The following is a 27,044-nucleotide window of genomic DNA, read 5'->3' as shown; positions in this document are numbered from 1 at the left end:
TTTTCCGTCGGAAATCCACTAGAAAATCGGTTTTTGACGGATTTCCGCCGGCTTTGCTCGTCAGAATTAACGCGAATTCTAGCAGTGTGGTTCCTAGTTGGCACGACAGATTTCATATATCATGGATGGATAAGAGTATATATGGATATGATGAGGTATATGGTGGCCTGATGGGGCCTAACCCACGGGAATGAAGATATTTATCATATTGAACAACGATATGAATTATAATGTCTAGTTGTCTTATAGGCACAATTTAACATTCGAAAATTCAATGAGTCTTCATTAATTTAAGTCCGAGCAGGAATTATTGAATAAAGCGTGAAAGTCTTTCAATTGTGATTTTTTTTCAACTATTTATGAACTATGAGTTATTACACAAGGAAAAAAAAATGTATAACAATGTGGGGATTGGTGAATTAAAACTAAGAAAAAAAATCATCAATTATAATATATAAAAATTAGGTAACACTTATGAAAAGCTGTGTTTTCAAACCCTTCACTCGTATTTGATCGCTCCCTAATTATTGCCAAGGATATCTCCAACCTTATATATATATATATATGTATATGTATATGTATATGTATACACACTTATGTATGTTTATAGTGATGACTTCGAGAATTTTATCATGGTCAATCGTGACTATATATCGAGACTATGGCTTCCATACAAAAAGACCATGACATTTACCATTCTCCGGTTAGTTTAAAGCTCTTATTACCTGCTATGGCTGTATGGATCCAATATTTTACTTTTTCACAGTGAAGAACGCGGTTGGTGCCCAAAGAAATAACTTTGTTACCCGGAAAAAGGAATATGGAGATTGTGATAATGTCACCAGAGAGGGCCGCGAATGTCGTCCCGTGGAGAAAGAAAGGTGTGAATCCAAGGGAATTCCGATCCATAGATTTCCGATCAAGTCAATCAACAAGTAAGTTATCTTCTGTAAATGTGTGGGAGACTTAATTCAAGGCGTGGTCCCATATTTAAGCCAAAAGTTTAGTTAACAAGTGACGGGACTTGGATGCCATGCCGTACTTCTATTGAACCTATTTATATGTAATCGGATCATATTCGACCCAAAATTTATGCTGACAAATGATGATACTCAACGTATAATTTTTGATTTTCTTTAATAATTTTTCTATTCGAGATTGTTAATCTGATTATGTGCATGAGTACCATGTCATGATGGGCCATCCATGATCTTTCAACGGCATGTGCGCGATAATCGTTATCCACATGTATCTCATCGGCCTAAATTGTCAGCCCCAACTGTAGCAACGAACGCCTCGAGAGCGTCATTTTCCGAGGGGTCAAAAGCGATGAGCAAATTGGCTCTTAACTCTTAAGACATAGAGTTCACACCCATGTGGTCCCTTTCACAACTGTTGTGATAGCTGGCTCTTTGTCTCCTTACCATGGCAGCCTTCTTAAGGTAAAACCCCAACATCAACATCAACATCTACCATATATATATCTGTCCAAGTACATCTATATTCTTATTTATATATTTATATATATAATCAATAAAAAAGAAGAGACGCTATGTATATGTTTCTGAAATTGTTATAAGAAATATTATGAATTTGCAAAATTACCAATATGTAAAAAATATTAACCAATCAAAAATAAATTAAATTTTAAAGATTTTGATAATTCAAGCATAAATTAATTCACTCCATTTAATTCCACATTTCTCTCTACATAGACCTATCTTCTCCCTCTCGCACGTATTCAAGGCTCTCTCTTGTCTTGGTGTCTCTTTCGCATTCTCACCTCAAGGCACCCCCCCCCCCCCCCCCCCCCCCCCCCCCCCCCCCCCCCTTTTTCCCCTTCATATATTAGGTGATTTTCAAAAGCAAATATATATATATATATATATATATATATATTAAAATTTCATCATGTTATAATCGGGGAGCCTACATATCAAACACCATCTGTAGCATGGGGTACAGTCGACGAACTTCCGCTAAAGTTGGTTTAGGTAACTGGGCTTGGACATGTTCTACTGAACAACTTTGATTACCAAAAGTGATGACCTAATAAGGAAAATTGACTCATTTAAATTATATAAGGAAAATTGACTCATTTTAGTATCTAATAAGGAATGTAGGTTGAAATAAAAATTTTATATTTGATAAATATATTGAATTACTGAATATATGTATATAATAATCTAATATTTCAATAATTGCCATATTGAATTACTGCCAATATTCTTTGAAGAAGGGCATATCAAGATAAATGTCATTTTCTTAAATTACGGTGGTGGGGTTCACAGAAAAAAAAATATATATATATATATATATATTTGAAATAATTTTAAAATGGTATTTGTTGAAAAAGTTAAGAACAAAAAAAAATGATCTTTACATTTTTTTTCTGATTCTATCACGATATTTTAAAAATTACCTAGAAAAACACGATTTTTCATTTTAATTTTAAATCTAGTACGATATTAAATTTTTCGTCAATTTTAACGGTATTGTCGCACATTATCGCATTATTAGATAAGTAGGTCCCATTTATTTTTATTTAATAAAAAAGGTTTCTGAAATTCCAGTGCACATCACGAGACTCACGAGTCACGACCAAACGTGAAAATTCCCAAACTTGTACGGGGACATTAGACGACAAAAAATGGGATTTTTATATCAGGGAAGGAGAAAGAAGGTAAAAGGAAAAGGAAAAACCAGAGTCCGCTTCCATAATAATAAGTGGAAGAAGATGTCATTCAGCAATGGCGGATTCTCCAAGTCCACCCCCACCTCCCCTCCAATGTCGTCGTCTCTCGCTTCCCGCCTCCTCCTTAACTCCACCCCACGCCTCCTCCCTCGCTCCCTCCTCACCTCTCCTTCCCCTCTCTTCTCCTCCTCCTCCCGCCGGCCTCTCGAACTCCTCCCCTCCGCCTCTTCTCCCCTCCGAGCGAGGGTCTCCTTGTCGTCCTCTGTCGCCACCACCATGGGAGACGCCGCTGATGCCGCCATGGACGCCGTCCAGAGACGCCTCATGTTCGAGGACGAGTACGCTCTCTCACCTTTCCGTATTCTGTTTGTGCGTTTTCGGCCACGCGAATGCCGCGAGATCTCGCGCATTTCGCTCGTCGTCCGCCGATTAGAACTTCGGTTCCGTTTTTCAATTCCTGAAATTGCTTGATCGCGCGCCGCAAATTGAGCTGCTCGTGCCCGATCCCAGTCGATTTCAGTCAGACTCCGGGAATGCATCTCCTTCAAAGTTGATGCTGCTGTTCTAATTGTGCTAGATGATACTGTTGGTGGATCTAATTGTGCTTGTTCTTCACCATGGATTTCATTATGTGCTGGCAGATGCATTCTTGTCGATGAGAGCGATCGAGTTGTCGGTCATGAATCGAAGTATAACTGTAAGAAGCTTCGTTTGGCTGCAAAATTCCGGGGCTAATTTGCAGAATGCATCATTTATCTTACTGCTGGTTCGTGTGTCGGGACTCTGCAGGTCACTTGATGGAAAAGATCGAATCGGAGAATTTGTTGCATAGAGCTTTCAGTGTGTTCTTGTTCAATTCGAAGTATGAGCTGCTTCTTCAGGTCTGTGGAATAAGATGGGATTAGAGTAGTAATTTACATCAAAGTAAAACTTCTTGCAGTTAAGAACTCCTTGATTATTCTATGCTCTGCTCTTCCTCGTTAGAAGAAAAGACGGGAAAGAAATTCTTGTTCTTGATAAGCTTTTCCGATGGTTAGACATTGAATTTGTGGGCTGTTTGGTACAAGTAGAATGACAGAGAATCTAAACCATCATGACATATAGGCTAGTGGTTTATGAAATTCTCTAGCTTTAACGGCAGCATAATTGGGTGTGGAAGTGTTTATCGTAGTAACCTTGTACAGGAAGGGCTTGTACAAGTGAATATTTGTAACTGATGGAACTTCATTTGTTTCATGGACAGCAACGTTCTGCTACAAAGGTAACATTCCCTCTTGTGTGGACAAACACCTGCTGCAGCCACCCGTTGTACCGGGAGTCTGAGCTTATCGACGAGAATGCCCTTGGTACGGAGTTATTCATCCACTGCCTCACTCTTTCTGTTGTATCCCAGTTGGGTCTCCTTTACTCTTACTCAATGAGAGGAGTTCGTTCTTTGATGCCATGTTTGCTTGGTTTTACCAGGAGTGAGGAATGCTGCCCAGAGGAAGCTGTTGGACGAGCTGGGCATCCCTGCCGATGACGTCCCTGTCGATCAATTCATCGCTTTAGGCAGAATCCTGTACAAGGCACCCTCCGATGGGAAGTGGGGAGAGCACGAACGTAACAATTCTTGCTCGAAATCTCAAATCCTTTTGCCTTTACAAATACACATGCCACTAGAAATGATAAAATGAGATCTTAACCTCACCAAAACATTGTGCAGCTCGGTTTTGACCAGCATGATTACCAACTACTTTGCATGGAGAAGTATTTAACACAGCCGTGCTGTTTTCTTGCAGTTGATTACTTGCTTTTCATTGTAAGAGATGTCGGTGTTCACCCCAACCATGATGAAGTCGCGGATATTAGGTATGTAAACCGGGAACAGCTGAAAGAGCTGCTGAGAAAAGCTGATGCTGGGGAGGAAGGCTTGAAGCTGTCCCCTTGGTTCAGACTAGTGGTGGACAATTTCTTGTTCAGTTGGTGGGATCACGTTGAGAAGGGGACCCTGAAAGAAGCTGTTGACATGAAAACTATTCACAAGTTGACTTGAGAGCGTGACATTACCTGACCGTCATGGCATCTAGAGGTTCGTTCAATAAGTTTGATAGAGAAGAGTCCTGAATAAGTAGCTCCTTGTTAATAAAGTTGAAGAAGATGATCTCAAGTAATTAGGCCTTCTGTTTTAATGGTTAGCATACTGCATGTCTTTTCCGAATAGATCTGACCTAAAAGGCTCAGGCAGAGTCGTGTTCTAGTTCAGGCAGAGTCGTGTTCTAGTTCAGGCATTGTTATTCCTAGGCGTCGTTATTCCCAAATTTTCATTGCCTTAAGGAGTGTCGATGATGTATGTTACGTAATTCATTTGTAAGGCCGTAGAGTTACGTACTTTGTGTGTTGCATCTCATGAAATTCGGCATTTGGACTCATGACCTTTCTCTTTGTTCCATCTATTTTCTTCGTGGATATGTTGACTTGTAAAACCCGCAAGTAATCTCTTACAATAGTTAAGCTACAAAGAACAGGGATGGCGTCGTGGTTATTTCACGCTCCCATGATCTGCACATTGTCGAAACTGTTCTTAAGGGAGTCTTTTAATTTATTTTTTTTCCTTTTTTTGGCGATAATTGTCAACTGAAACGTACCAATGTATGGACTCCTCTGGTAATAATAATATCATATGACCATAAATTGAATCTGAGTTAATAAAAAAAAAATCTCAAATTTTTTACATTTCAACGATTTTAGCGTATACTGTTTTCTTTTGCATAAAAAATCATCAACTATCGATTTGACAATGCTGTTAGCACGACGTTTCATTAAATTTTAATTAGAATTGCTGACGTGTACTTCATTGTGTCATGTGACTCATAGTGATTGATTGAGTGGACTTGAAAAAATATATATTTAAAATAATAACTATTCTAAAAAATAAAAATAAATAAATAAATAGAGCGCTAAGGTCGAAACCCTAGGGAGGAAGAGGGGAGGTGGTCGATAGTAGGGACCTTGTTGCCGATCACCACCCCCAATTGTGGTTGTCGGCAATGTCAGTGGTTGCTAATGACCCTACAAGAGCAGTGGTGGCATATGACGAGGACCCAACCGCCTGGACTTAGAAGAAAGAAAATCGACAAAGGAAGGAACAAGGAGCCGGTGGTGAGTCCTCGACGGCAGCCATAACCCCCCAATAGGGTTAGGGTTTTTTTTTTGTTTTCGGCCAATTGGGCCTTGACAGCGGCCACCTTCCTCCTCCCTCGACCTAAGCAATTGGTATTGCTAGTGACCTATGTAATCTCCTCCTAACCCGGCGCCTGGGGGCTGTGTGGATGACCCTCGTTGCCAGTCGCCTCCCCTCTTCCTCGCTAAAGTTTCGGCCTTTTATTTGTTTTCACTTTTTTTTTAAAATTTTTAGAATACCTTTTTTAAAAAAATTTGTGACCCACTCGATTAATCGTTGTGTGTCACGTAACACCAAATTAAAATGAACATATATAGTTATGTCATATTAACGTTGTTATCAAATTGATAGTTGATGATTTTTATACAAAGGAAAAAAAAAGTTCATGCTAAGATTATTCTGCATGTCTTTTCGTGTCTTTTCAATAAATAGACATATCCATTCACGAAATGAATGAATGCGTCCATTTAATTAAAGTACATGGCTCTCCACAATTAAGGAGATTTATCTCAATAATCCAACACTCATGCTTTTCTACAAGTGACTACCCAAGACGCTTAATTTTGAATAACCAAATAAATAAAATAATTAAAATAAATCAATGGATATATCGATATTTAATGCGCCTCAACTATTTCAAGTTGAAGCAGTGTCATACAGTAAGGAGAAGTTTCTCCCAATCGTGGATATTTTTATCCTTAACACTTGAACATTATACCTTACTTAAAAAAATATTGAATCACTTAAATCAATCTATATTGGTAGAACATCAATATTTCAGCAGTGTGGACAGTGATAACTCAAAACCAAGATTGATTGCGCTAACCGATCGATCAATGGCTTGGGAACATCTTCAGTTAGCTCTACGAACACGGAGCGACGTGCACGTGGCTATTAAAAAACAAACACGTGGGCATGTTCGATATCATTGAGCAATCTCGCTCGTACATCCCACCCAATTGATAACAGGAAATCAGCTTCTGTTTCCTTAATTCGAGCAGCAAATTTCTGGGGGGGCAAATCTAACACCAAAAAAGGGCCCCAAAAAAGAAAAAGGAGAGAGATCGGACTGAAGTTGATTCGATTTCGTGTGTTTTAACAACAGATACTTTCTATTTTGGGAATCCAAATTTTAACATGTGGGTCATGCCGTTGACACGTGTCTCCCTCTCTTGCAGGGTGAAATCTGCAAAGCTCTGTTCCAGATTTCAGCGGCTGGCCATTAACAAACCGGATTTCCCGCTCTCTCATGAACTGTTTTTATTTATTTATTTTAAAATCTATCAATTTACTTAATTAATTCAATTAAGATTAATTTCAGTACTTTCTTTCTTATACCACTAGGCTCTACTAGCACGTACCCCGCGACAATAGTATTGATTGTTTCCTAAATGCTCATGGATGGACGAATTGATTTCAAAGAGGGAAAAAAAATTAATGGTGAGAAAAATAAAGAGTAAGAGTTGGAGATGAAAAAGAAACAAAAATAATATAATAAAATGTGAGATTATGAGGTTGAGAGCAAGAGAGTAAAATAAGAAACGATTGACACGTATAGGAAAGAGAGACCGGAGAATAATATTAATTGGATAATGTTATCTTTCGAATTCTCTCATTTATTTTAAATTGTATTATACTAAAATTAAGAATAAAAGATATTTTCGTCTTTTCATCCACCCATAAATGGGAACGTACTTGCAAAATCAAACTCTTTCATGTCTTACATGACTGCATACGCTTGTCCAAGTCATTAAGAAAAACGATGCGCTAATAGAATTGGTAAGTCGTCTATTGTCCATCTTACCATATGATCAGAGAATGGCGATGCCTTCCAAAGTAGTACTCTATGCATGTGGGTGCTTGTGGACGAGCTCACTATCATATTGAACTCCGGGGTCATGCATGGCATGGCATGGCCAAGACTGGTGTGAGTCCCGCCCAATTTGGCAGCGATATTGTCATGATTGGTTGATCATAAGTATTACATTAGCAAGTATTTAATGGCGCTCATCCCGTTAACAGTGGAAGGTTTTTAATCTGCTCAGACTTCCCGCCTGATCGAAGGACATGATTTCAACTCGAAAGAGGATTAGCACTGACGTCATAGCATTCGAAAGAAATATATTCGGAAAATGAATTTGAAATTGGAATGAGATCCCATTGAAAGAAAAACGCTAAACGAGTTTAGTCACTGAATTGAATATGAATATTTTTAATTTAAGTAAGTAATGTAATGATAATAAAGAAAAATAAATAAAATAAAATAAAAGAGAGGAAGGAGAGCGGGAGAAAGTCTAAGTTCGGTTTCATGGTGTAGGGAAAGACGGTAACGTTAACAGAAGAGATTCTCTTACCTTCATCTATTCTCCATCTCCTCCTTCTCTTCTTCACACTCTCTTCCTCTTCTCTCCTCAAAGGAACAGTCCCCATATCACTTCAGTTCCTCTGATGAATGACTCCCTCTCCCCTCTCCCTCTCCCTCTCCCTCTCTCTTCCTCTTTTATCTCCGTTTTCCCCTCTGTGACTAAAGGTTTCAGCTCCCTCTCCGTTCGGGGCTGAAACTCACACTCCCATTCATTCACTCCTCGATCGGCCATCCGACATTTCTTTTCTTTTAGTCTATCCCATATATATTTCCACATCAACATCGAATGGAAGGTGCTGCGACAGCTGATGCCATGAATGGGTCCATAACAAGGCCAGAGCAGAGCCCGGTTCCAGGTTCGTGTCCCGGCAGCAGAGGCGTCAGCCTATCCGGCAGTATTGCGGAGAGGCGGGCGGCTAAGTGCGGCTTTAATGTTGCGCAGATCAGCACGGCACGTTTCAGGATGTCGGGGTCCCTGCCTTCTCTGGGTGGGTCGGGGACACCCTCCCCCTGCCTCACTATTCCGCCCGGGATCAGCCCTACTGCCCTGCTTGATTCCCCGATCATGCTCCCCAATTCTCAGGTAAAGTTTTGTTCTGTCATCTCGATATGATGCACTGTGCTTTTTGTGGCTTATTTGCCCGATTTATGGTTTTGATGAGCTGTGTATTGTTGTCAAGCTCAGCTGTCTCCGACCACCGGAACGTTTTCATTTCCACCATTTCTGGATGACAGTCCGATCCTAAGATCGGATGATGAGAAAGGAAGCAGTGAAGACAGCTCAGCTATCGCTGTCAGGCCTCCCTCCAGTCCTGTCTATCTTACGGGCTTCCCTGAATTAGGAGAAGATCAGGTAAAAGTATTATCCAACATGCGTGTCACGATTCACGAGCTAATACAGATGTTAGTACTACTGATACGAAATGATGGTTTTCGTGTTCTTTCCTACCGTGACGACCAAATGAAGCACGGGTTTTGTAAAATGGAGAGATTCCATAATTACCAGTGAACCACTGGCGTAATCATACGGGTCGGTGATGGCTTCTGCAGCTAGAAATGGTAATACTAAGGAGGCGACTGAGATTATTGTAGGTTTTTGGATCTAGGCCTGTCAAATTGGCATACCTCTTGCCCGGATAGCCCGAGTTAGTACTTTTGGGTGATTGCCACAACTGGTTGTATATATTCTACGAATTGATTAGTCCGGGACTCCCGGTAGTGTATTTACAAGCTTTATTGAATGCAGGAGACCACTGCTCATGATCGAGACTTTCTCCCCGGAAATAATTTGATGCATTTTGAGATCCAACCGAACCTTCCCCAGGACCATAAGAAATTTCCCATGAATTCACCTTCCAGTGAAGAAGTGTTTGGTACCCCGGATCTGAAACCGATCCATATGGGCTCAGAGGTTAGCAGTGGTAATGATTCTGGCGGTCCAGCTCTGATGGAGAAAGAATTTGTTCAGGAAGAGGGTGGCGGGACACAGGATGGTGACCCGAAAGTGCCTTACAATGCCCTCGGACTGGTAAAAACTTCAGAGGACGGATACAACTGGAGAAAATATGGACAGAAACAGGTCAAAGGAAGCGAATATCCGAGGAGCTACTATAAGTGTACTAACCCGAACTGTCAGGTCAAAAAGAAGGTTGAGCGATTCCATGATGGTCAAATAACGGAGATCATCTATAAGGGGGCACACAACCATCCGAAACCTCAGCTCCCGAGACGTGGTGCCACAGGGCCAGTCTATTCTTTAACTGAAAGCATGCCTGAGATCGACGGAGGGAGCAGAACAGTGACCTTCAATACTGAGGGCGGTCCTGTCCGGAGAAACGTCCAAGTGGGTCATAAGGATGTGAAGCCCGTCGGTCTTGAAGGAACATCCCCGACTTCTGTCATAACTGAGATTTCAGATCCCCTATCATCGACCCCTCCAGGGAAAGGGGTTGGCGTATTTGAGTCAGAGCACACCCCCGAGCTCTCGTCCATGCTTGCGAGCCATGATGATGAGGAGGACGGGGCCTTATTCTCAGCCTTGGAGGAAGCCGATGATGATGAGCCGGAATCAAAACGGAGGTTATATTCTTAAATCCATTGCTGCTGTTTAAATCTTCTTGCAGGAACATGAGTTATAAATTCTTTTTAACGGTGCTCATCTTTCATGTTCGCTTAGGAAGTCTGAGAACTGCTTCGTGGACTCGAGCTTGGCATCCCGAGCTGTTCGTGAGCCGAGAGTTGTCATTCAGATTGAGAGCGAGATAGACATTCTTGATGACGGGTACCGTTGGAGGAAATACGGTCAGAAAGTCGTCAAAGGGAATCCAAACCCGAGGTATTTGCACTGTCCATGCTCAGCATTTTTATTGCACATTCAACCTGTTCAAGCTCTTACTAGACGGCAGGTATGCGGAAATATTGCGAGACTGTTAGCAATTTATGGTGATCCACATTGTTACTCATGCTGTGGAAGTCTGAATTACAACCAATAGTCGGTCGTGTAATGCTTCACACAGCCAATGGATCTGAAAGCTTTAAACTTGTTGACTTTATTATTATTACTTTTTTGGCCAGGATTAAGCTTGTTAGCTTAATCCATGAAATTGATAGATTACATAGAGGCAAATGAGCGTGGCGCAACATGGAATTATCGAGTAACTGTGCTCAATCGATGATCCAAAAGCGCAAACTAGTCAATGTGAGGTGACATATCTGTTGTTTGACACATTTTAATCTTGCAGGAGCTACTACAAGTGCACTAGTGCTGGTTGCTCGGTGAGAAAGCACGTCGAGAGAGCCTCTCATGACCTTAAATACGTAATCACAACCTATGAAGGGAAGCACAATCACGAAGTTCCAGCAGCAAGAAACAGCGGTGCTGGAAATGGGAATCCAAGCGGAGGTGGAAACTTAGGTCCACTTCCACCTCCTCATTCTCAATCCTCGGCCTTGGCAATACCTAGAAACCCGAATATTGTTGCCAAGCCCGAGTCTCAAGTTCAGGACCTCATGCTCTTTGATAGGAAGCCCGAGTTTGGCACCGAGTTTCTTAGATCTGCCAGTCTGCTGACTAATTTTGGGAACGAGATGAAGTTCGGAGCTTCCTCCATGTACCCAGTGAAGTTCACTCCACTGCGGAGCTGTGGTTCATTTGGTCTGGGCCCTGGCCCGAGCCCAATCCCTCAGGCGCGTTCGATGACTTCTGTTGTTCCGGACTTCCCAAGCTCTCTGCCTTTCAAGTTCAACCAGCCTACAAACATTCCCCTGACTAGCCTCGACTACAACGGGAAAGCATCAGGGTTAGCTCGGTCTTTCCTCTCAGGACAGCAGATGAAGGAGAAGGACGTGAGATTCCTCACCCCGAAGCAGGAGCAGAAGGACGATCACTTTTACGACTCGAGCTTCCCCATCATGGACCCTGCTTCTGCATCACCGGCTGCGATGTTCCCTCAAGCCCTCGTGGGCTTTCCGTAACAAGTCATCGTCTCATGGCAAATGTTTGTGCTGGTTTTCCCTTTTCCCTTAAAGAAGATCATATCATCTTTACTACAGATACATCGCCAATAATGATTTGCATTTGTTTGTTATAGAACTGAAATTGTTCTTCTGAATAATCTTTTCTGGTGTGTGAAGTGAAGCGAACCGCCTATTGCATTGTCTGTAATTGACTTGATTCATTTATATGATTAGTTATCCATTTAGCTCCTTGGAATCAATAGAGGAGTGTGTTTTTGCCGCAAAACCAGAAAATATATGAAAGAAAATATATGAAAGGTTGAAAAGAATTTCGTTGTGTCCCTGCTGAATGCCTAGCAGTTCCTGAGAATTAATCGAACTTTTGTATTCCGTCGCTCATAAAATTTTTATACTGCACAACAATCAGAGCGGGTTTCCTAATCATGCCTCTATGCTTGATCACGAGTGTCGAGTTCAAGATGAAAATGAACGACTGTACAGCTTGGAATACAAAACTAAAAGTGTTTGCGGTACGGTCGAAACTCGGAAATCCATTGCATTAGGCACTTTTCCTTATCCCTAAGCAACTTTGGGTTCGAGTGTTAGTATAATAGCCTCATCTCTGTTGAGCAACTGCCTCCTCTTCGCGCCATAGCCATGGTATCGATATATGATGCTCTGGAGGCACTGTTGCACTCTTGTCAGGTCAAACGTCTCGATGAACCTCATGTCTGTAGCTCGAGACTTTCGGCCGGCGTACTTCTGGTACTCCTCCACGGCCGAGCTCAGGCACCAGTTCTGCAGCTTCCTCAGGCATCCAACAAGGCAACCCGTCCGATGCTGCATCGAAAATAAGATATTAAAAAAGCTCTCAGATATATTAGGACTGGCCCTTCCGAATTTATCAGAAGTCACAGAAAATTAAGCCGAGAATGACCGTAAACATCACAGTATGGAGGATTATTTTCAGGACAAGAATATGCCTTCCCGCCGTTGCAGTGGATCAAAACTGGATGATTCCTCACATCTGAAACACAAGGAAAAAAATTCACCGTTAAAAGAGAATATCCTGGGAAAAGGACACAATGGAAAGCTAGCTATATAAATAATGAGACCGAATTGGGATTCAGACACAAGGACTAATATCTCGAAGATCAATGCTATACAAAGTTGGTTTGTACCGATCAAAACTTTCAGAGCCTCCATGATAGTTTCGTGCGGGATAGATATGGCAGCCTCCTGCAGAAACCAGAAGATCACAATAAACGATTACTCCGATCGCGAAGACAAGAAAATGTGACACTTTCCTCTGCGAGGACAGAACGGAGATAGTGAGGACTCACCGTCTTCCCTTTGATGCTGAACTGGAAGAGCTGAATGTTGTGGGCTTTCAGGAACTCGAGATTCTCCTCGGGGTAGGGTTCGCAGCACAAATAACTGCACCAAAAATATAATATATCAGAATGCAACGAAGAAGAAGAATCGATGAAGTCCAGTAAAGGCTCTGTAATAAACTCTTGATCATGAACACGGAAAAAAGTGTCGCAATAATGCATAGAGTGATAGAGTGTTCCACGAGAGCCCGATCAGGTAAGAGTCTACTTACATGACCGAGCGGAGTTGGAGGGTCTCGAGGAAGGGGAAGTTAGGTGGCTGGGGGAATCCCGACCGGTATATGGCATCTTCGACCATGGAGAAGTTGGGTGGAGGCTCCATAACCATGTCTTGCTTCATCAGATATGTCTTCCTTGTGGCCTCTGTCTCTTTGTTCATTCAATTCAATAATCAAAGTCAATGAAGAAATAGACAGATAGAGATACCTATAAGGAGAAGACTTCCTTTGTACGGCTTGAAAGGGATCAGTTGGGTATTCGTATTTTATTAAACAATGTTCTACTATAGTTGTGTTTATTGACTACATGTTATGATATTATTATATAATACCAATAAAAAAAAAGGACTATGTTATGTAACGAAAAAAAAGACTCTTATTATAACGGTGTGTCTATATAGATATAGGGATCCTCGTCCCTTGCCATATAAAAAGATAGTGGTCTCGCCTCCATAGATAGGATCGGGAAGTCTATATAATCAAAAGAGAAAAGATTTATTCTGATAAGATTCGATATATTGAGTTTAAAGAAGTGTTATCAGAACCGGACCGGATGATGAACCGGAAGGGGTATGGGTTCATGGGTTTATGGGTCCAACCGGGGGTTCGATGGGTCGGACCGCACGTTTAATTAAAATAAAATAAATATTCATATTATTAAAAAAATTATGATAATTAAAATAGAAAATATGATGATTTCAAAGATATATGAGAATAGTGTAAGAAAATATAAATATATTTAATATTTCTTACTTCAAAATAAATATTGAATTTTAATAAGTACTTAAAAGTAGAGTTAAAAAACAAGAAAGTAATGGTTGTTTGGTTGGTAGTATACTAGTATAAAAAGTAAGAGGTCATGAGTTCAAATCCTTACACAACCAAACAATTTTTACAATAAATAGTAAATCCATAAAACCCATAGAACCGGCCGGTTCAATGGAATTTTGCTCAAAATCGGCCGGTTCTATGGGTCCGGCGGTTCAAATGTGCATTTTGGGTTTTCAAGCGAACCGGACCGGACATGGTGCCGGTTCCCGGTCCGACCGGTCGAACCGGCCTGTCCGGTCCGGCTCTGATAACAATGGTTTAAAGTACTATATATCCCCATAAGATTTCGAAGTATTGAGTACTTTTAATTTTTGAATTACGTATTTCGATGTTCAGATTTTCCATGAAATATATTTGGGGGGAGAGTGTGGGAGAAAAAGTCGAAGGGGGAGGCAAGACTTTGGTGCCTCTTTATGAAGATTGACTTGGAGATGCATCTTGGATGTGGCATTTAAGGCATCCGCAACAATGAGGCCCAATTCGGAGGACAAATGTTAAGTCAGAGGGTCCTACGCGATGCAATCTCACCTTAATTGTCCTCGAGAGAAAATTCTCCTTCTCTCCCATAGTAGGGAGACTCATTTTGGGATCCATTTGTGGCTCCACATATTTTTTAATAAATTTATTTACATATTTATTAAATAATCTTTTAATTTTTTTAATTATATAATTTAATTTCAGATTAAAAATAATTTTTTAATACAAAAATTAAAATTTTTAGATCTTTAAAAAAAATTTAAGAAATTGTAACTAATTCGGTTTGAATTAAAAAAATTATATTAATTGATTAACGACAACATTACACACATAAAACATTATATTAGAAAATTGAAATGAATTGCGAAATTGGAATTTAAGAATTACATGTACTTAGGCTTATTTTCGCGACCTATGTTGCATGAATCTCTCGTTGCTCTTCAGTCATGGTAGAGGTGTTCGCCATAAAGATCGCATAATCATTCTCCCCTTCCTTCTCCTTTAAAATCCTCGATGAGAGATAGTCTCCTAACTACTTGCATTTCCAATTTATCATACCTCTCCGTGGTGCCTGGCGTTTTACTTTTCCATTAGCCTTCCTCTTGGCTGCTTTGTTGTTCATTCCTTGTGGACAAACTGGAGACTCCACAGCATCATCGACAGGGTGTGTATGTTCCAGATTTGAAGATGATGAGCATTGCCCGGACGCACTTGTCTTTGTTCTCTTGGATCTTCCGCTATTAGTGGTAAAAGAATTTGCCCATTTTGGATGATCCTTGAGATTATTTCAGTGCCTCTCGAAACCGGTTTTCTTACCCTCAGATCTTCTACAATATTCTGCATGCGCCATCGCTCTAAGTCTCTAACATCGTCATCATTCATACCGCTCCTACTGTTACGCAACGCCCATTCCATACGACCACCGAATTATTAACAGCCATATTGATTCGTTGCCATCGTTTCTTCAGCGCAGTAACATTCCGGTTCATCAAATCGGCATTGCTTTTTCTGCAATAATGTTCAATTCGACTCCAATAACAATCGGCCTTTTTGCCGATACCGACCTTACCATCGATTGAGACGTTCAAGTGTGCACTTATGAGGACCTTGTCTTGCTCCCAGCTCCAGTGTTAGTTCAATCTCTGACCATGTCTCCCACGATCTCTCCCACCATCTTCCACATCATTGTCGACGTTAGTATTCTCGTCGTGGTCGGGCATTTGAGAAATTGGTGAACTCATAGGCGTTTGGGGAGATTGCTCATATGACCCCTCGAGATTGATGGATTCCGATCCCAAACCACTAAATTGTGCTTGAAATGAGGTCGAGGATGTACCGGCATTTCTAATAGGGAATTGAAATTGAAAGGCTTGTGGATTTTGGGTGGATGGATAATAAGGAACTTGAGAATAAGAACGACGTAAGTTTGGGTGATTTGGATTTTGGAGATAATATGAATGTGGAAAGAAATTTGGATTTTGCGGGAAATTTGGATTTTGAGAGTCCGAAGATTGGGAATTTGGATTTTTGAGAAGAATGGTTTTGAAGTCATTGGAGAATATCATTGATATTCATTTCATGTGGATCCATCTTGAAATTGAGTGGAGAAAAAAAGAAAGAAGTTTATGTGTGAAGGCTACTGGGTTGGTATTTATAGGGCTGAAAGTTGAATTTTTTAATTAAAAAATAAGGGAAAAGTACAAAATCTCCCCATATGGTTTGAGTTTGAGACAAATTGGACCATGTAGTTTTTCAAATGACAAATAATACCATGTGGTTCACTTCGTGAGACATAATGGACCTCATTATTAATTTTTTATCACTTTTACTTCTCAAACTTTTATTTTTGTCATTATTACCATCAAATTTTCAAATTTTTTGCAATTGGATAAATTGCACTGGTGGTCCAAAAAGTTTTACAAATGTTTCAATATGGTACAAAAAGTTTTTTTTGCTACTTAATGGTACAAAATGTTTCAAAATTGTTTCAATATAGTACAAACCGTTATCTCGTCATTGACGCCATCAAGTCGACGCTGATTGTGCAAAACCGATTTTTGTGGGACGTTACATGATGGAAAAAAAAATGAAAGGGCTTAGGCTGCCGGTCGACGACCTCGACCCCACCACCGAGGTGCCGATGCGCACAGAGGACGCCATAAACCCCAAGGGTGGGGTCGGGTCGTTGATTGGTGGCCTTAACCCCCCGAATCGATCGGGATCTCAAACTCGAGGTCTTAGTCGATTCGAGGGTAGGGGCTAACAATCTGCGACCCCGACCCCACCTCCATGGTTACCAGCATCCTCTGTGGGTGCATGCGACCTAGGTGGTAGGGTCGGGGTTGCCGACCGGCGGCCCCAACCCCCTCCCTTTTTTTTCCCTAATTTTGGACCAAATTCAAAAAATGTAAAAAGTTTGAGAGTAATAATAACAAAAAGAAAAGTCACCAAAAGTAATGTAAAAACTAACAGTGAGGTTCATTATGTCTTACGAAGTGAACCACATATTGTTATTTATCTCTCGAAAAATCACAGGATCCAATTTATCTCAAGCTCAAACCACAAATGGTTTTTGTACTTTTCTCAAAAAATAAATCAATTACAAAGAGCCAAACGTGTCTTTGCAGATTAAAAAAAAAGAAAAATAGCCAAAGAGCAGTTTAAGGCATTGTTATCAAAATCGGACCGGACCAGCTGGTTCGACCGGTGGACCTGGAATTGGCACCATGATCAGTCCGGTTCCACCTTCAGACCAAAAATCCACCTTTGAACCGTTGAACCTACAGAATCGGCCGGTTCATGGGTTTAATGGTTGGACAAATATATAAACAAAATTATTAAATTGTTGACAATGTGGGATTTGAACCTCTCCCCTCTCACTCTATGTGCACAACTATGCCCACTCATTAACCAACCAGGCAACATCTATTTGTGCTTCATTTCTTCATCAATTAGTTTTGTTCTTTAGATATTATGTATTTTTTAAATGAAATTAGATAGATATTATGCATTTAATTATCATTAATATTACTTTAAATATTAAAATATTATGATTAAATAAATTTGCGGCCCGACCCATTGAACCTCCAGTTGAACTCATAAACCCATGAACTCATACCCTATCCGGTTCGACGTCCGGTCCAGTTCTAATAACACTGGTTTAAAGGCTTTTAGACGTTTAAAAAATAAAAAATAGGGAAAGTTCTATTCATGGCTCTTTGCCCTTTAAGAAAAAAATAAAAGGTGAATGGAACCACACCTGTCACCCGGCACGCTCCTGTTAGAGTGTGCAAAGTGTATACCAGGCCGAGATATATGTCCTTGTCCCCAGCAATAGGGGGATAAAATTTGAATCGACTCAATCACCATGTCAGTAGCAATTGGGCCGATTTTTTTTCCTTGTTACGGATGCTGTGTAATTTTTGAATATTTCCAGTTCTCATTGTATTTTCAAAAATTGAATTTATTAGCCATAGAGAAATAAACGTGTACATGTATGATTAAATTAATCAGAATCCGAGGGGATACAGAGCATATTTTTCTTCCCCGCCGATTGCGTGTATAAACGTGTATATGTATGATTAATTATTTATATATTCACTGCCGATTGCGTGTACGCCAGCGCGGCCTTCAGGTTCGCCATGGACACGAAACTGCCCCCCTTTCACTTGGTCCGCTATGGCATGAGGATCTGGACCTCGCCTTCCTTGATGATCTTGAAGTCATTGAGCTCAGCAGCGGCCGACGACATTGTCCCTTTCAACAGCGCCGGGCCGTGGGTCTCCTCCTGCACTGATTGTTTTTACCCTTTTCGCTGCAACTACCGGAGAGAAGAGACGGAGAGGAGCAAAGGGTGTGAGACGGAAGGGACGGTTATGGAGTTTCAGAGCCTGAGAGAGGAGCATTCATAAACCGAAACGGTGGGGGGTTTTATACGAGAGACAATCATTGGCTGTTCCAAAACCCAAACCCTACCGATGAGAGAGAGAGAGAGAGTGTGGGCAAAATTTCCTAATTTTGGTGTAATTTTCAGAATGTGTCGGAATTTTTCATGAGAGCTCAATTCGATTTTTCGATGGTCACCGAACACACCGAAGCAAAGCTCCTCTCTCATCTCTCTCCTCCCTCCGTCGCCGTCTCTCTCCCTCTCTCTCTCTTTCGCTGCATTCACTCAAGAAGTCACCACAATGAGGTGAGAGAGAAGCAACCAGAGAGAGAGAGAGAGAGAGGAGAGGAGGAAGAAGGAGATGGAGGTTTCGGTTGAAGATGGAGATTGAAGGAGGTTGGGGTGAAATTCCCATTTTGCCGCGGTCCAAAGCAAGAGAAAGGGAAGGGATCAGGGGTTATTTGCGTCGTTTCATACGCTGGGCAAGTGGGATAAATACGACAATGCCAGGTCAGATTTCCATTGTCCACGTGAGCGCCATTAGTTTGTCACGTAGGATAGAAACGTCAAGTTTTGACGATTTGCCAGATATGATATCGCAAGTTGAGTTTATGACTTTACCTATCATTTCAAAAAATTCGTGCTTAATTTGAGAAAAGTTTGTGATTTTTTGGGCTATTAAATCCTATATAATATTAACATATCATGATAATCCTAAACATTTGACTACAGATATCTTTATCTTTTTGAGGTGATTTTGACTTCACCGTGATTGTTATTGGAATATTATTACATTTGGTTTGTAAGTAATATTTTAAAATTAGATTTTAATTTTGAAAAAGAGCTGTATAAATGATTATATGTATGAGGCTCACTATTTGACTTTGTATGCGTTATGTGATTTTGATTTTGAAAAAGAATGGTATAAATGGAGCCCACCCTTTGACTTTGTATGAGTTATTTTGTTTTGTTGTGGATAGAATTAAGTTAAAGTAAGATTTTAAAATTTCACTTTGAATCCAAACGGAACAATTACTGAACTTATTTGACACGTACAGAAATAAATACCTTTATCTGTCAGCACCCCATTTTGGCTCACCTTTCCAAACGATGATATCAGTAATGATCCAAGCCACAACCTGAGCAGAATACAGAAAAACGACTTAACAGAGCAGAAAATCACTATTCATCCTCAAGTCGGCAAAATCGGGCAAATGACACATGCATATGACAGAAGGACTCCAAGGATCACCAGAGAGTAATAGAGTGACTAGAGAGCTCAGCAATATCCAAAACCGGCATTTTCAGTATATCACACGGACAGTTCTATTTTCCGATAGTTCGCTCGATCATCGGAAGACAGCCAATATTGGACCCCAAAAATCCACTCCAATGCCAAACAGATGAAAAGTGTCCCCAAAAGCATTTTGCAAATCATCTGCTCTATACAGAACAACTTTCTGTATACAGACAACTTTTCAGTGGAAGTCCAAAAATGCCGGTTTCTCAAAGAAAAGTTAATTCCAAATATCAGATGCGGCCATGCCCCTCAATCATACAGAGCACGAGCAATGCTTCATATTATCTTTTAGAAGCCATACAGACACTCTGAATGACTTCCGAATGACAAAACGGGCATACCCTTCTTCGGAAGAGCGTAACCGGAGACTAGTCTGATGGAATTACGGCAAACGAAGTTCACACTACATTGCCCTGAAAACTCCAGCGGACATTCGCAATTGGGCAAAACAGACAGCAAAACCCTTCACGGTTTCCCGAGTAACCTCCGAGGGGCACAAAATGCCATTTTCAGTGAAAATCCATATCCGGAGGTCCTCTTTGGGGAAACTTGACGCCGGATGCTTACCTTACACAATGCTAGCCTTCTCAAGGCTCAATGTGGAATTGTCGGAATGAATCACACAACTCATCTAGACCCCTCGAGCAGTGCTTTAAGGGTCTCAGATGCACTTTTCATATCGTTAAAGGCCCGATCTCAGCAAACAGAGATCGCAGTAATCTCCGGATCGCCCAAGAAACTCAGAAAGCAATCTGAGAAATCCAGTTTCGGCCTCCTAGGACATCTCCGGCTCCATATTTGTATTTACCGGCTTAAGGGACAAGGGCCCACGTAATTTGACAATTTATGTCAAAATGACCGACGTGGGATGCAGATACAAGATATGCTGTCAGAAGTGGGTAACCTAGCTCTGAATGCATAAAAGGAGCAAAACCGGCTTCCAAGCCTCATACAGACATTTGGCAATTTCTCACGGAAAATGCCAATCTCGGACTCATTAAATCCATTTCCTCGCGTATATCGATAATTCGACGTTCAATTCAAACCACGAACTTCGAATGCGCGATCAATCGAGACCCGAGCTTTTTCCCGGTTTCTCCTCTTCGGTCGTGGGACCCACGGGCTACTCAAGATGAGTCACCCTTTACTCTAGAAGCTTCTTCTTCTTCTTCAATGCAAGAAGCCAACTTGCACTCTTGCTTGAAAATATCCAAGAGTTTGAAGACAACACTCAAGCCTCTATCAATGCTCATCAATGTCTTATCTCTTCTTCATTAATGCAATGGAAGAGGATGAGGCTTGATATTTTCTAAGCATGGGGGTTAAGAGCACTTGCTTTTACTAATTGTGTCATTAGCTTTGCCTATAAATGGCCCAAAAATGATTAAGATAATCACTTCTCCTCTTACACACTCTCTCCAACCTTTCTCTTTCAAGAAATCCTCTCAAACTCCATAGCCAAGAACACTCAAGAACCAGAAAACTTCAGCCCTTAGAAGGAAGAGAAAAGAAAACCTAAAAGATCAAAAGAGAGCCTTGAGTTCTTAAGTCGGAAGCCGATGTTCATCATCCCGACTTAAGCTCAAAATTTCTCAAACTTCATATCCCACTCATTTTGGACCCATGGAGTTCATTGGTGAAATTGGTTTTTCCATTTGAAGTATTTAAATTATTGTTTCAGGTCAAATAGTGCATTTCGGGTGAAATCGCTACTCTCGGGTGAATAGTGACCCGCTAGCGCCAGCCGCGCGCACGCCCGCGCACGCCCGCGTGCACGCCCGCGCCCGCCCGCGCGCACGCCCGCGCCCGCCCGCGCGCACGCCCCGCGCCTGCCCGAGCACGCCCTCGCCCCGCGCACGCCCGCGCGCCCCGCGCGCACGCCTGCCCGCACCCCGCCACGCCGCGCGCCTCCCGTGCATTCCAGCCGCATTCCCCGTGCACCTAGCTCCCCGAACGTGCATCTTTTGCACCCGAGCATCCTTCCAAGCGTTCAACCGAGTCACCCGACTCTCGAACACTTCCCCGACTCTTTCCTCGTATCCCGAGGCTAGGTAAATCACTCTTGACTTAGAGGAGTTAGGGCTTTTTATATTTTTGCATGGCTATGGAATACTATGGTATTTTATGCATACTTAACTTGCAAGACTTAACTTTTATGCAATTTTATGTTATATTATGCATGTGTATTACCTTATAACTTGCTAGCATGTCGGAAAAAGGTTTGGATTGTTGTTTGGAAGACCATCCCGACCCGGAAATGGCAAGTGAGCTCACGGCCAAGTCTCTAAATGGGACGGCCGAGACTTGAGTTGCTCTTTTCGGGTTAAGATTGGTCTCCTTAACCCGATCCAAGTTATTTTCCGAGTTTATTTTGTTGTTCTTGCATGCATGAAGCCGGTATTATTTTATCGATTCCTTAAATAACATGTTTGTGAATGTTTGCATGTTTAAATGAGTTAATCAAATCATGGTAATACCGGCTTTTGTCAAAACGTGTTATTCATGATGTTTGATGTTTGAGCATGCGAAAAATGATTAAACCAAGACAAGGAAATTCTTTGTGATTTGAATCGAGCCATGAGAGTATTCGGCCATCTTTGACAAGGTGAAGCCGAGGGCTTCTTGGCCCTTTTTGGATCAAGAATGATTTCCTTATTTCGAGTTTAATTCATTTCTCGGATTGTACGAAAGCGTAATTTCGATATTTCCACGATTCCCATGTTAAAACATCGATTACATGTCTTTTCAAAACAAAACATGCATGGATTCGGGTATTGTTGACTCATTCGGGTCCATTCGGTTACGAGGGTAGTTTCGGTCATTGGACCAAATATCCTCGATCCTTACGGATTCGTGTTGGTCGCCGAATCACGAATCGTTTTCACAATTAAAGTATTCGGCAATAATCTTAAGCATTAATTCCACGAACGGGTTAATCGGGACGTTCACACGGTTAATTCATTCCATTTAAATAACTTTGCACGAATTGGACATTAATTTGTAACTCGCGTCGACGAATTACAAAACGGTGTTAATGCCCTTTTCAAAACCCTCATACTTTCAAATCCTTATTGTGTTGTTCTCCTTTTCTGAAAACAAATTTTCAAATCAAGGGCAAGAACATCATTTCGTGATTCGCCGACATCCTAGCGCAGTTTAAGATGTCAGTTGGGTATTCTGTATCAAAATACAGTTATCGGACTAATCATTTCATTCGACTTAACCAAATCCTAGAAAATGGTTAGGCGGAACTCTAGGTTCCAAATCTAGAGTCAAAATACAAGTTTGGATCAATTTAGTGGTAATTCAGTGTCACAACACCGAATCACTATAAAAGCAATCTACACACATGATATTCGATTCTCTTTTCCAAATTTCCAACAAAAGCAGAATACTAAAACATTGGCACGTGTTTGATTGCTTAGCATATGGCATTTGCTTGCAAAAACACTTTTGGATTAATAAACTTGTTAATCCACGTACATTCGGTAAACAAAACACCTTGTATGTTATTAACATGTTGCGTGTTATCTTTCCGCACTTGTTTGCCATACGGGTCGAGCTTGATCCCTAGGCCGAATAATATTAGGGTTCAACACCCTAATCATCGAGCACAGGGTTCAACGCCCTAATCAACACTCACAGGGTCCAACGCCCTATTCAGTGAGAGCGTCCATTGAATTTCAGTTCTTCGGTCTTTTTCCCTAAACTCACGGTGAGTTAGAGTGGAATAATAACCGAACGCGAGTCGACTGGAATTCGGCCATTTGTAATTTGTATTTATTGTTTTCGAGAGCATTGTAAGGATTTTATTTTGTACATTTATTCTGTAAGAATTCCAGTCGGTGAGCGAACGGTCCGAGAGTCGAATTAATCGAATCGGTCTAATGCTTGCCCAGATACAAGTAAATCCAAGAACTCGCGGTTCTGGTTCACGCAGGGATTCAACCTCCATGGTTCGATGAACTGTAACGCAAGATTGTGAACCAATTCCCCGACACACGGGTTTACTTCTCTCTCAGCTTCTCCACCGACATCGTTTAATTCATCGAAGTTACGGTGTCAAAACGTGTGAGCCGAGTGCAGCCTAATTCATGCGGTAAATAAAACAAAAATGCAAGCCTAGCAAACCAGAGTACCGAAAGGGCGTGCGGGATATAGGCTCGCACGTAACATGAACCCCCGAACACAGATTTTCCGGTTCCGCACAGATCAATGCCTTAACGACAAACTAGGTGTTCCATACCCCTAGACTCGGGTAACTTATCCGCCCTCGACCTACGGGTCGTAAAATGATAAGTGGCGACTCCTTCTCTCACGCGTGTCCGTCACGCGTCCCCACGGGAAGGTGGACACTCCCAAGCCGCGCGATCTAAAAGCGCGCAATGCGGGCCCCGACGAGAGTCCACATTCGGGTCCGTACATTATCTATTAAATATAAAATCCATAAGTGAAGGTAATAGTCCTGTGAGAATACCATGTGGAGATTAGTGTGGATATCTTCAAATAATAATAAATTTTAAGAAATTTTAACTCAAATTAAACGTAATGAAAACACTATTTCAGATATTATACTAGCGAGAATCAAATAGGAATTGGGATTTTATTTTGCGTTTGGTTTCGGAATAAAATTATTAGTCTACCCTACTTTACGATATGAAGAAAAAACAGTTGAAAAATTTTATTATTAAAAAAATGATTGTAATAATTATTAAGAAAAAATATATAAGAGAATTTATTATAAAATTGAGAAAAGACAAAAAATAATGAATAATATGAAGAATTTATTATTAAAAAATTATTTATAATAATGATTGAGGAAAAGTATGTGAGATAAATTATTATTAAATTGGATAAAAAAGATAAGAAAGTAGTAATTATATTGTTGAATTGAGCGAAAAATAGAGTAAAGTGGAGAAAGGTAAAATTATATTATCTATATTACTTATACTAGAAAGATTTTTGTAGTGTAATATTCGCTTTCTGTAACTGCCCATGACAAAATAAAATCTGTATGCATTGAGCTTTGCCTATATAATGCAAGCTCCCCCTTAGTTGTAATCAGATCAGAACAAGCTAAATAAAATCTCTCTTCAGCAAACACTATCTATGTTATGCTAGATCGCTCTCTTCTGGGCTAGGGAAATAAGAGTGACATGATGAAATGATAAAATAATATGTAGTGTTTGGTAATTGAGTGTAGTTTAACTCCAACCCCAAATCGGGGTTGCGCGACCATCTCTGTCATGATCAGCGACCCCAATTAGGTCGGTGGCGTGGCCGACGACCCTGATTGAAGGGTGATGGCCGCAATCGGGGTCTCTTTCGTCAGTATCAAAAGAGCCCCACATTTGGGAATCCTTCGATTCCGACGGTGGGGGTCCCGATTGTGATCACCACCGCCCTAATCGGAATCATCGGTCACAACAAAGGTGAACGGCGACCCCAATTAGGGGGGTAGTGGCTACCGAAGTGGCCCCCATCATCGGCCCTCCTTTTTTTTTTTATTCAATGGAATCTTTTTCTAATCCCGCTATGTTGCACCGTTAAGTCCATACCAACCGTTATTGTTAAAATAAACGGAAAAAATTGACGGGGTGCTAAAAATGTAACTAAAGCTAAATGTCGTGCATTTTTGTGTTATTTTTAAAAGGTCGGACTAAAATTGAGAATTCGAATAAAGTTAGTGCTTTTTTATGTGATTAACTCTAATATATATATCAAGAAGAAAAAAAACATAAATCGCTCGTGATGCGGGTACAGTTCTTGTATGAATATCCTATTAGTGTGTCCTAACAGTTTCTCTTTCTCATTTAATTTTATGAATATGGACATTATCATTATTGAGACTAGTTTTAAAAATTCGAAATTAATCATTTATTATTTTCCGATTGAATAAAACTAAGTGACCCTGTAGACGGTGCCGATAGCCAGAGAAATAGAGTGTTAATTACAAGGCATTTGTCATAATTTTTCTAATTAGTTTTTCCTCACTTTATCATTTTGAGATACGATTATTTAAGAATTTCTCAGATAGCTTAGTACTGAAGTTAGTCGGGACTCTCTAGTTTCGAGTTTTGGATAATTTAGGAATAGGAACGAATGAACATATTTGAGTTTGTGAGCTGCTGCTCATGAGTCAAGCCGATTTGGCAGGGCCGAAGTACTAACACGTGGCAACATTGTAATTTTACTACAAAAATGATTTTTCCTCCGAAAGGTTTCGGAGGAAAACGTGTTGACCCACTTAGCTATTGAAATTGCCCCTGAGTTTCTATAAAATTACAGACCTATCATTTGTGAATGCTTTGATTCTGTCCAATCGGTATGTCATTTGTGAATGCTTCAACTCTGCCCAATCCGCATGAATATGAGCTCATTTTACAAGCCTGTGAGGGCACTTTTTATATGGAAGGAGTCGGCATCTTTACCATGGCTCGACCGTTGACCCACGACCGTGGGGGACCATACAAATCAAGGCCACACCACGCGCCCTCACAGCACCACACATGTCCCTTGAGAATCATCCGATTTAAAGCTGACGTCAACCATCTCAAAAAGCAAAAAAGTATTCCAATCACGATGCCCCGCACTCTTCCCACCAGCATCGAGAACGTGTCAGCTTGATGGGGAGAGTAGCCACTTTCGTGCTACTCGCAGGTGCGGGGGAAAACTATTGTCCGTTTGCCCCGCCAATGATAAAGTTTTATTATATTTCTTTAACAATCGATCTAATTTCTTTTAATGTAAAATTTCATTAATAGTGGCATAAATTATAATTTATTCAATATTCAAGTACTATTCGATAGATAAGAGTGGATTTCGAAATAAGGGGATTTCAAAAATTTAGCATTTTTTGCATATGGAAAATTAGGAAAATTTAGCATTTTTGTTTATGATTCGGTATATGGAATTCGCAAGAAATATGGACTCGTTCATATCCTCGGGAACCTCAAACAGTTAGAGTTTTTCTGAGCTTTTTCACTGTTCTTTCGGTTATTAGGGAAAAAAAAATGTAACAGATACAAATTAAAAGCAAATAAGTTATACTACACGAAAGGCTAGACATAATCTCGTGTGATGCATTTGGGAAAAGGGAATTTCCCACGGCTTTCGGCATGCATCTGCCTTATGCCATGTTCCATTACATTATTCTTCCACGTAAATATCTATTGGAAAGTTTACGTGCAACGCATGTTATCAACTAGATTATGCAATCGTTGTTAAATAACACTTGACCAGACCCCAGGCTGTCATCC

General features: G+C 40.8%; 3 protein-coding genes across 4 annotated transcripts; 2 read left to right on the top strand and 1 right to left on the bottom strand.

The window, feature by feature from the left end:
• The first annotated feature begins 2,681 nt into the window (after positions 1-2,681).
• On the top strand, positions 2,682-5,124 carry LOC116211407 (isopentenyl-diphosphate Delta-isomerase I). Its single transcript, XM_031545773.1, has 6 exons — positions 2,682-3,033; positions 3,337-3,392; positions 3,485-3,576; positions 3,939-4,041; positions 4,160-4,297; positions 4,477-5,124. The coding sequence occupies exons 1-6, from the start codon at positions 2,738-2,740 to the stop codon at positions 4,728-4,730; spliced, it is 939 nt and encodes a 312-aa protein (XP_031401633.1). The 5' UTR covers positions 2,682-2,737; the 3' UTR covers positions 4,731-5,124.
• A 3,069-nt stretch (positions 5,125-8,193) lies between these two features.
• Positions 8,194-11,939, top strand: LOC116211406 (probable WRKY transcription factor 20). The gene is made up of 5 exons (XM_031545771.1): positions 8,194-8,806; positions 8,909-9,076; positions 9,470-10,302; positions 10,400-10,558; positions 10,965-11,939. The coding sequence occupies exons 1-5, from the start codon at positions 8,510-8,512 to the stop codon at positions 11,695-11,697; spliced, it is 2,190 nt and encodes a 729-aa protein (XP_031401631.1). The 5' UTR covers positions 8,194-8,509; the 3' UTR covers positions 11,698-11,939.
• Positions 11,940-12,112: 173 nt separating this feature from the next.
• Positions 12,113-13,537, bottom strand: LOC116211408 (tyrosine-protein phosphatase DSP3-like). Of its 2 annotated transcripts, none has more exons than XM_031545774.1 (5): positions 13,286-13,537; positions 13,023-13,116; positions 12,861-12,918; positions 12,663-12,706; positions 12,113-12,519 (listed from the first exon to the last, which is right to left on the bottom strand). In XM_031545774.1, exons 1-5 carry the CDS (start codon positions 13,450-13,452, stop codon positions 12,259-12,261), a joined length of 624 nt encoding a protein of 207 aa, XP_031401634.1. In that variant the 5' UTR covers positions 13,453-13,537; the 3' UTR covers positions 12,113-12,258. The 2 variants fall into 2 exon arrangements, with proteins under 2 accessions (XP_031401634.1, XP_031401635.1); XM_031545775.1 differs by having other exon boundaries at positions 12,617-12,706; positions 13,286-13,534.
• Between the last annotated feature and the right edge of the window lie 13,507 nt (positions 13,538-27,044).

This window comes from Punica granatum, chromosome 6 (genome assembly GCF_007655135.1).
Source record: "Punica granatum isolate Tunisia-2019 chromosome 6, ASM765513v2, whole genome shotgun sequence".
NCBI classification, from domain to species: domain Eukaryota; kingdom Viridiplantae; phylum Streptophyta; class Magnoliopsida; order Myrtales; family Lythraceae; genus Punica; species Punica granatum.
Note: the sequence above shows the minus strand (reverse complement) of the source record. Positions and strands in the feature narration are given on the sequence as shown.